Consider the following 11,314-nt stretch of genomic DNA (forward strand, 5'->3'; position numbering starts at 1 on the left):
GTGATGGGGGAAAATTGAGGTAGAAGCGTACCAGCACTACTCATTTCACTGTATGTCATTACCTATGTCAGCACAAGACTAACATTGGGCTTTGCAGAGGTGTATGACTGCAATGGAAAAATGGCTAGAACACAGCTTTGCTGGTGAGGAACCCCACATGCTGTCGCTTACTATTGCAGTGACCACAAAATGAGATGCCTCAGTATAGTGGATTCTGGCAGTCATTAGATGTGATCCACCTACAACAGTATTCTTGCTTAAAATAGTTTGTTGGAAATCTGTCTTTTTTACCTGTGGATTTTCCTCTTGTTTTGTGAGACAGGAGCTGAATATTTCAGTACTTTTATAAAATGTGATAGAATTTATAAAGAACTGTTAGTTGCTAAATAGAATCTTTCTGCTGTGGTGACCACTGTAAATTGGCATTGGCCAGTTGGATTAACCTGCTCAACAAAGTATACATTAAAAATGAAAAAGTAAAATGTTCACTTTATCTGTGCTCACATCCTTCTTTTGAGGCTGTATGTTACTCTATGTTATTAAGATGCTGATGTCTTTCACTGCTAGCTTTTAGATTATATATGGAACTGCACGTTATAAGAGTCTAGTTTAGATTGTGTGTATGGATGTGCACATACATGCGTGTGCCAGGTCAGTGAAACTGATACAGCTAAGAGCCCCACAGTGTTCTTCAAAGGTCCACATGTAAGTATCTTGTACAGTCTGCTGTCTGTGTTTTACCTGTTTCCAGTTTCATATAGGACTAAGAAATATTTTTTAATTGCAGCTACGATACCAGAAGTGCTTGGTTGCCAGACCTCCTCCACAGAGGGCACGAGCCTCCTCTGCTCCTCCAACAGACTCTGTAACAAGGAGAGTGACAACCAGTGTGAAACGAGGGGTCTTATCCATTATTGACACACTGAAACAGAAAAGACCTGTCTCTGAAATACCATAAACTGCAGATACCATGAGATAAGAGATACTGAAGCTGTATTTATATTACCAAGGATCTAAATGCTACAGTGCAGGAAACCAATTGATGCTCTGACTTCATTTATTTGCAGCTGCCATCATTAGAGCTTTGATCGTTTATCAGAAGCTGTGAAGGGAGCATGTACTTTAATTTTTGCCACAGTTATGTGATAATAAAAAGAAGCATGAATATTTTATTTGTTTATAATCAGTCTGATTTACAGTCTCAAGTGGCAGAAGTTTCACTTCACTTCAGATTGCAAAATAACTGAACATTGCAAGTTACTAAAGCCAAAAGGCAGCAGTCCCTTTCTTTGTGCTCTGGTGCTGAAATCTTTGGACTGGCTGAAGCTTTGTGTAGTACTTTCACATTTTGCTTGAGTTGGATTTGATGCACAGAACCTTGTTTCTGAAGCTCTGCTAGAATGCTTCCCCTACAACCACCCCTAACACAAGAGTCGGTATTGTGTACGACACATATTGAGAGTACTGCAGCACCTGTTCTTGTCATCATTTCAGTCAGTGTATTCTTGTTTCATTCTGGTAACAAACTGACTGGCTCATGTGTTTCACTGTATTAAATGTTTTAAGTGACAGCTTTGGTATCATAAGCTTTCTTGAGCATTAAAAGCAGTTATAAGATAGGTGCATGGAATTGTTTAATTTGACTGGTTTGCATCTGAAGTGTTGTCTACACTGGTAAAGAAGCGCCAACTACTAACTTGTAGTAGCGCCATCTTATCTCACTCCATTTATGGAAACATTATTCATCACATACATTACAGCTATCGTTATACAGCCTTAAGCTAAGCACGGAAATTAAATCACCTTGAATGAAACTAGAGCAGTGGCGTTTCCCTTATTACCATTTACCTTGCACACAGCTTAAAATGTAAAGGGTGGTGTTGCAGTTATTACACGATTTTCAATTCGCACTTTAAAACCCTCAATCTTCCTTCCATGTTCTATTGGATTTAATCTGTTTTTGAGTGGCTTTTGTTGTTAATAAGGTGTATTCTGCCAGTGTAGCTGCATATACTGTTGAGTTTGTACATTCTGTAAGTATCATTCCATGCCTTTTACCTGAAATGAGTAGACGGAACAAAACAGAATAGATTGAGGAGGATTCAGTTTTATACATTGGCTAGAGTTTACCTCCATCTGATGTGCATTTTAGTCCATTCAGGAGGTAAAAACGGCTGTATCCCATCACTGAGTTCTTCAGCAGCTTGAACAGTCAATGCAGTTATCAAACACTCCTGAAGTAACAACCACCAGAACCTGTCAAAACTGATTCTTAAACTTTAGAGCTCTGACTGCAGATTAACTGAAATTTAAGTCTCATATACCATCATGTGGTATTAAATGTGTCCATTATATTATGATGACTTAATCTGCATTTTCTAAATAAGCCATAAGGAGTGGTTCCAAACTGATGTGCTATGAATGCATTGCTACGTAATGAGTATATACCCTGCACTGCTTTGTTAAACCAACCCTAACTGACCCTGTATCAGTGTAGAGCCTCCCAGAACAAGAACAGAATTTTTACTATACAATAGCTTTATTTTAAGTAACCAGTACCTTTTTTTTTAATAACATTGTACTATAGCAGTATACATTTGTAGGATTGTCGGTAGTTTGTGTATTTTCCATTGAATGTGGGGGGGGCGCTTTCATGTGGTATATTAGGCTGTACTTCTGAGACTAAATAATATCCTCAACTCAAATGTCATACTATGTCCTGATTTAGAGGCAGTAAGACAAATTGTGTAGCAGTTAGGCATATCCAAATTGCAGACTATATTTTTGTATTTTTACTTTTGAAAGCTGTTTTTGAAGTACATAACCACACATACATTTATATAGGATAATGTATTTCCCACCCACACTTACAGAAAATATTATATGGGATGGGATGAAATATGTCTCCCCTACCCATACTCAGTCAGAACATCCCTCCTTTTCAGTCTCAGTTCTGTACCATGATATCTTTGTTCTCAGTACACCATCTTTAGTCAAGTAAGATTACTGTACTGTAAAATTTCACACAATATATTTTAAAGATGCATATGTGACTTTTCTGAAAATAAGTGTGAACAGTGCTTAAGTTATATTAAAAGTGCACTAAAGTGTATATGGATGTGCACTGAACATAAAGATAAAGTTGCTTAACTATTGTAGCAATGGCAGATCCTAACTGTTCAAATACCTTTGTACTTAAAGGCATATTTAAATCATATATGGGCATGTTTAGCTGACATACCCCCCCCCCTCCCCATACACACATCATAAGTTGTTTTTAATTTATTTCTTGCTTTTTAATTTGAGCGTTGATCTCCTAAGACAGGTGGAAAGACTGTATTATGTGTTGCCAAGAACTGGTATGGTAAAATTACTACTGAACGCATTTACAAAGGATTGTCTTTTTAATGAAACTTACATTATTTGTTTTTGTAGCTGCAGTAAGACAGCTGGTTTGGGGTTATATATCACCTATCTGATGCATGGTAAGGGGCTAAAGACACTTGTCCTCTAGACTCGATTCTTATTTTTCCCCTGACCAGTTATTAGATGTATTTGTTGTAAACACCTGTTATCCTTTGTCTTGTTTGTGCTCAGCAGTGAAACCTTCCCTTAAATGTAAGTGTTTGGGGCTCTACAGTAGTAACTATTACCTGTCAGATCAATGTGTTAGGTCACATTTGTTAACCGTGCAGCTTAAAACACAGGTACTTTACATCACAGCATGTACCCCTTACATGCGTTCTCATCTGAACATGCACAATGCATAAATCACTACTAAGATTTGGTGAGTCGATGCTTAAATAACAGTAATCAGTGAACTGACTAAGCTGAAGTTACGACTACCAGTAAAACCTAGTTTTAGAATCCAGTGTGTGAGAAGATCAGGGTGATTTTACTTAATTGTAGTGCAGTACAGTTCACATCAGGGATGTGATTTTTATAAAGAGTGATTGGCTCAAGTCTTGTAAAATGTCCTGATTAGTCTGACTGTGTGAAGCCTCATGCTTCAGTCAATTTTACATTTTCCCCAGAAGCTAGGATTTAGAATAGTATGTAAAATATCTTTTGGCAGCTGTACTGAATATACCACATGAAGGCATGTCTACTTAGATTCTTTGCATAAAGTCTTTCCATTTTAAATCGCTAGACACTAAACTGTACTCCTCATATTAGATTCTGCTTGGCAGAGTGAGTATTGTTCTGTCTAATAAGACAGAACTCTTAACGGAATTGTATGTAATTTTTGCAGATAGAGCAAAACAGTTACAAACTTATTAAAATGTTTGATTTGGATACCACCCGACTGTCTGGAAGCAAATATACATTTCAGTTCCTGCAGTCTGTAAATCAGGGATGAGGCCTCTCATTTACCTAAAGCCTTTTTTTAAAGCAAGAGAATTTTGCCAATATTTTAAAAACAAACAAACGTACAAACATTGATGAGGAAGTTTCTTTAAATATGCAATTTTTTGAAGAGGGGAGTAAATTATAAGATATCATAAAGTTGGAAGAGGAAGCATTTTTAGCTCACTCTTAAGATCTCGTTTTAAGGTCTGTTGTTAACCATTTTGTTTCTGCCATGGCCAAAGTTTACGTGTTAGAAGTCTTGTCTTGTGGTGCCAGTGTTTTCATGTGTTTATTAGGTAAACTAGTTGTAGTGAGACTGCAGAAACCTATGCATTTTAGTCAGTCTTAAAGAAGACAGCCATGTCACTATGCCTTGCATGTCTTGCCATTTTTAAGTAATAATACACTTAAATTTATTTTTGTTTTGTATTAAAGTATTCAAAAACATGTTGATGTATTTCTTTTATAAGCACTGTTATATGTATAAACACTATTGGCTAAGTTAGCTAAACATACTCCATCCTAGTTAGAAGGAATTTTGGAAAATGTTTAACTGCATTTATGGGCACAGGATGAAAAGTTAAAGGGGCTTAGTTAATTTATTTAATGGTTTATAACTCCGGGCAATAGGTCAAAAGAGATGTTTATGTTATCTTTATTTGCAAATGTGTCATGCATATATGTGTGTGTGTGTGTATATATATATATATATATATATATATATATATATATATATATATATATATATATATATATATATATGCATCTACTGTTAAAACCACAACTGTTTATGAGCTATAACTGTTAATGCGTTGTACTGCAAGAGTAATTTTGAATTACACATTCTAAGTAAGAACAATTTCCATAGATAAGACACACACACACACACACACACACACACACTTACTTATTCTTCCGTTTTGTTAGCACACATAGCTTAGGAGTAATTGCCTGTTTTCTGTTGCAAATGTTTCACTCAGCTGTAGCTCTGGAAAGATGTGTATGTAATTGTGATCTGAATGAGGTGTCTGTGTCCTGCAGAGCTTTGAAGAAAAAGTGAAAATGTATCAACTTACATTTGGAACTGGCATGTGGTGGATCTAATTAACCTAGTGGATAACGCATGACACATCTTCATTTCACAACACTCTGTGCGGCACAAGTATGCATTATACAGTAACTGCAGATACTTTGGAATATTGAGTTCATACAGACGATTTATGACAGATTTCCTGCCTAAATATTCTGTAAACCAAAATACCTGCATACACAATAAAGTAGAAATATATGTGCTCCCCATTGACTATACGGTAATCATGCTAGAATCTGCATAGCTAAACTAATTAGTCAGAATTCCCATATACCATTCTGCTTCTGTATTTGGCCAGAACTGAAGAGTTGCTGCGAGTTCACCATATGTGTATGTTTTTAAAGTTCACATTGAGAGTTTGCAGGTGTACACATGTACCTAGATATGCGAGTTTTTTGAAGCTCTTTGTGCCAATATGTGCAGAGCACAACTGAATGAAGTTTAAAAACATGTTGCGGCTGTTAGTGAAGTACTGACTTGAATGTTTAGAAGTTAATCACAGTTAGTTGCAAAGACTGTTTCCATTGTCAGTATGTAAAAGCAGCTTTAATTTTCATTAATTTCTAAAGCCCTATAGTAAAAATAAAAGGCATTTGCTTTACTGTAGCCGAAATCTGTGTTGTGTCGCCAGATAAATATCTTCTTGAATCTTATGTTTGGTTGTCACCATAAAGTCTCCTTCACAAGTAAAACAAAATGGAAAAATAAGTTCTTTGTTGTTGTATTATCCAGAATTTACATCAAATGCTGATTTATTTTGCTGTTCACTACTTTTACACGTAAATGTAATCAGTTGTGAAATAAAATTAACTGCTTACATCACAATGTGTTGTTTCTTTGGGGTGATTAAAATGGTACATATTCTGCCGTAGTTAATAATCATTTGAGGTTTTCTTGACTAGTACATCACAGTGACATTTTTCCCTTTGGTTTTATAGCTGATTGCTTTTGAATGTGTCATTGTTTATTTCTGAAAAGTGAATGAGAGCTAGGCTATTAGTAAAATGTGAACTCTTGATGGAATATGAGAGTTTGGAAGCATGCCTTCATGAAGCTTGACATTGCAGGCAGGGCACAGCTTCCCCCTAGACCACTCTAGCATGCAGTAATTTTCTTTTAAAATATTAATACCATGCTGCCTTACAGCAAGAGGTTCTCCTGTTCGATTCTCGGCTGGAGTGCCTTCTATGTGGGGTCTGCATGTCCTCCCCACGGTAGAGTGGCGTCCGAAAGACATGCGTGAATGGGCGTGCCTTCGCTGAAGGATGGGCGTCGGGCTGGCAACTCTGCACCATAAAAATCTACTGCCAATCATTAGCGGACCGGAGTTCCGCTGTGGTGACCCCTAAACTGGAAAAGCCGAAAAGACAAACAACACTGTTCATAATGACAGTATGTAAGACCATTTGGTCTGGCTTCTTTTGTATTAATTCAGAGTTTAAATAGAAATGCTGAAGAGAGGACAGCATAGTACCTTGTGTTTGCTGTTATTTCATTTAAAGTAAACCCACTTGTTAAATAATGTCAGCAGCAAGGCCGGGATGATTTACATTTGTTCATTTGAGACATGGCGCAACTGCAACTATGATGAAATGTATCTCTAGAAGGCAGTTTCTCTGAGAACTCATATTTTGGTTCCAAAATTTCAGTTTATTCCTGACTGCAAGCAGAACAGATGAAGAACCTAAGAAGGTACAGCATGCTAGTTTTTTTCATGTTGCATGGGATGACACAATTAAAAATAAATATCTTCTAATTTTGAGAGGGAGAGAAAGAAAACATAACAGTGACAGTTATTGTTAGTCATTAAAAAATTCTGCCATATAACCTCCGTTTGTTCTTTAAGAGGTCACAAGGTCCCTTGGAAAGTATTAATGCTTATTTTACTGAACTAAGAATCAAGACAAGGACTAATGCTTTGATGATTTACCTGATTTGTTAACAAAAGACAACTGGGTGTGGCATTCATAATTATGTAAGAGATGACAGTGAGAAACAGATTTAATGTTAAAGCAGCATATGTGTATGTATCGAGTGAAATAAGTTTATATAAATTTATTTCAGTTAAAATTAATAAGGAAAAACTCAGAAGTTTTTATATTCTTTATGAAAGCAAAAGCAGAAATTTAGCAAAAATACACTGAAAATAGCCTGGCTTTCTGGCATAGAGTAATAAAGCCAACACTATAGCCCAGATGACCTGAGTTTGATTAGCTTCCCAGGTGCTGCAAGAGGTGAATGTTGGAAGATGGGAATGGGCAGTCAATAATGGGTAGCCCATCCTTGGGGAGGGAGTCATGGTTGTTGTCAGCTGATTGCCAGCATGCTAGCAGGGGCTTCCAAGACACTGAAATAGCCACATACAGTGATGTGGGCATGGTGGGATCCCATGCAATGATGGTAGTCTGTATAGTGTGTGATTGGAAGAACATGCCAGCAAGAGGGGCACATAGGGCACCATATGGTGGTGTAGGAGCTCATGTCAGCCACCAGGAGTGATGTTAGAGTCCTTGTAGAAATGCCCTTATTACCAGTATGCATGTGAGGTCACAAGCTACCTCCATGGCTTCCTGGATGATGGTCCCTCCATTTGGCATTTGCCCATGTACAGGGGTGCCCAGTTCAGGAGGAGTTGATGAGGTCAAGACACACTGAGGGAGGCTACATACTTTCCAGGTATGAAGTAAAATGAGTATTAAGCAAAACAGGATGAGAAGTGAGAATTATGGCAGTAATGAAACTCAGGCATAGTAGAAAAGCTGAATAAACTGGGAATAAACCCCTATGTCACCTGCTGGATTGCCACCTGGCTTACAGATAGGACACAGATAATCAAAAATAGGTTAAGGTTCTTCTGCAAAGAGACCGGTCCCCAGGATTCTGTGCTGGGACCTCTCCTGTTTGTCATCTAATATTCTAAAGTAAAAGTCAATGTCAAAGGGCTTTGGCTAACAAAGTTTGGAGATGACTATAAGCTAGGAGCAGTCATTGAATTCCCAAATGACTTGGCCATCTTGCAGGAAGGTTTGTCTCAAATAAATGTGTCAAAACTGTGGTCTGAAACTGTATGCCAAAAAATGTATTATTATATCCTTTGGGAAGTCATCTACCAAAGGGAACTACCACACTGACAATATGCCTCTAAGAGCTGACCCAATTGGTTAGGATTTGGGAGCTTATGTGGACAGTAACCTAACTTTTGACCAACATGTGTCTATTGTTATAAGAAAATCCTTCTATATTGCACATCTTATAAACAAAGGGATTGTGTCTAGATCCATTGTCCCCCTTTACTCCGCCCTCATTAAACCAATCTTTGAATATAATGCCCCCTTTGGCATGTATCTATCCAGACAGAAGCAACATTTGGAATGCCCACAGAGATACCTTACTAAAAGGAGACAAAGCCTAAACAACTTGTCCTACATGGACTGACTCAAAGTCTTGTCAGTATACTCTGTATTCTACAGACCGCTAAGAGGTAACCTGTGTCTGGCATACAAGGCATCCTCCAAACCATTACTGATAAGTTTACTGCACATCAAGTCAAACTGCATCAGAAATACTGAGTCTAGGGATCTAAACCTCTTCAGCAACATCAACAGAATGGTTTTGAGGAACAAGTATATTTCCCAGAGGATACCATTGCTATGGAACAGACTCCTCATCCACATAAAACAGAGTTTAGCCCTCTCTATTTTCAAGCACAGCTTAGATCTGTGGATGAAAACTAGAAAATTTACACCAGGAATGCCCCCTGTAGTACTAATGGACAGATGCAGCTCATAAATGCTTTACTCCATGCATGGATTGGGTTGATTTCAAAGTATCAAACAGCTGAATTGCTGAAACCCATATGGTCGGAATCATATGATCGACAGTTTAGTCCATCGAACTGTTGTGACTGAGATCACAGTACAGCTGGGATCAGGAAATTTGCCCTTTTCCCCACTGTAGTGCAATCTCAGAGTTGGCGTATATAATTAGCAGGGGGTGTTGGGATGCAGGGGTGGCTTGCCCCTGCAAAGCCATTGTTTTTGTTGTTTGCAGGTGGGGTCTGGGTTAGGTTTTTTGTTGATGGACTGAGTTGTCGATCATGTGGTCCACATCATATTTAATTTGATAATTCAGCCGTTTGATAAGAAAAAGATGTCCTGGGTCTCCTAAAATTATCTATGGTATGATCTCAGTTATTCCCATCAGGGATAATATATAATTATTGACCATAGAATGGGTAAGACCAATCTGTAACCAAATGGGATAGGTTATTTTGAGCACAAAAAGGAAAATTGTTTGACTTAAAATGGTCTGCAAGGGCATGTAGCCTAATACTTTCATGTTAAGTCTTGCATGAGGTGTAGCTGTAAGCTTAATAAAACTGTTCTGTAGTCATTCAGTTATCTAAATTGGCCAAAGAAGTCATTTTGATTGTGTGAGAGGATCAACTTTTCAGCCGTTAATAATGCATGTTGTATAACAAAGCCACGGATTGTAAATTAGGTTATCACATTCCATAATTTGAAAAAAGAGGACAAGTCAGAGATCTAAGCAGAGAACCTTGAAAAAAATAATCAAAGTGTGATATGTAAGCTAGGTACTAAAGTAGGGAGTAATGTGATGTCTGCTTAGGAGTCTGATGTTCTAAGGTTGAAATAAAATCATTTAAAGCATTCTGTTTTCAAAATGCTTACTTATTCATATCGTTGCATTTGCCATTGATTAAGTCCCTATAACAGTAAATCACATGTTAACTATGAGTTAGAAATTGCTTATTTCAAGTATAAGGGCAAGAGATACAATGTTGTGCTTCAGGCAATGAAAATATGTTATGCTTCATCTATATGGCATTAAAAATCATGATTTCCATATAAAGAATACCTACTTGCTTCATAAATGTGAAAATTTATTTATTGGTTTCAGCTATTTGCTAACTTACAATCCCACAAGCAAATAATCTAGGCACAAGAAGTTTGAAAATGTGCTGTGCATGAAAGCTTTTTATTTCTGAATATTATTTAATCCATATTTGTATGCCAGGATTTTTTGTCTTTAAGAATTCACACAGCCTGATGGATCCTGACATTTTCATCAGTCACATTTGCTGCAGAATGTTCCAGCAAGCGCTTAGATGCAGAAATGAAAGAAAGTTGCATATAGTGCTGAACGTGAGCTTGAATATGAAATACATTGAACCTACAGTGTTACACATTTACAGTGCAGATGAGTTGCTGGCTGGAATCCTGCCATGTTGGAGGTCTGAATTTCCACTGAACACTGACTGATTCTTGCACTCATTGAAGCCAGGCTTAAAGACAATATCTGCTCTCCCCCCATGCAATCTATAATATCCCCTGCAATATATCTGGTATTAGATCAGGAGGAGGTGTCATGCTTCTTAGCAAAATAAGCTCTTCTTTAGACATTCTTAATTTCTCTAATTCTCAAAGTAATAACAACAGAGCTCCTAACTGCATAACAGCTAACTTGATCTTAGGAAATCATACATAACTGTTTCTGTCATCTACTTTGCCCTATCCTATCAATAAAAATCACAAAAAAATACCCTGCATTATGTCCTTCCTGAAAAGCTTTCATACCAATATTATCACATTAGGTGACTTCAGTGTAAATGCAACAGGTGTAAAATCTACCTATCTCAAATAAATTGTATCACTAAATAGCCCAGAGCAACCAGTAAACTATCCTACCAGACCAAACCAACTGTCAGGAAAATATTTTACTTTAGGTCTCTGTGACGCCCGTGCCCTGGCCCAGCAGTCATGGAGCCTCAATCCTCACCACTAACACCAGTGAGGGGCGTCTCATATAGGAGGAAAGGATAACCAATACACACAGTAAAGTGCAACTTCCCTT

The 11,314-nt window shown here is 37.4% G+C and overlaps 1 protein-coding gene across 2 annotated transcripts in view; it reads left to right on the forward strand.

Moving 5' to 3' along the window:
• LOC122793458 (amyloid-beta A4 precursor protein-binding family B member 2-like) overlaps window positions 1-6,265 on the forward strand; it is a 159,584-nt gene extending 153,319 nt beyond the window's left edge. For both annotated transcript variants that reach the window (XM_044061488.1, XM_044061489.1), the window contains exon 6: window positions 788-6,265. In XM_044061488.1, coding sequence (XP_043917423.1) covers window positions 788-958 — 171 coding nt within the window. In that variant the 3' untranslated portion in view covers window positions 959-6,265. The remainder of the gene's footprint in view (window positions 1-787) is intronic.
• Window positions 6,266-11,314: the final 5,049 nt, after the last annotated feature.

This window comes from Protopterus annectens, chromosome 2.part0 (genome assembly GCF_019279795.1).
Source record: "Protopterus annectens isolate FY-2018-M chromosome 2.part0, PAN1.0, whole genome shotgun sequence".
NCBI classification, from domain to species: Eukaryota; Metazoa; Chordata; order Ceratodontiformes; family Protopteridae; genus Protopterus; species Protopterus annectens.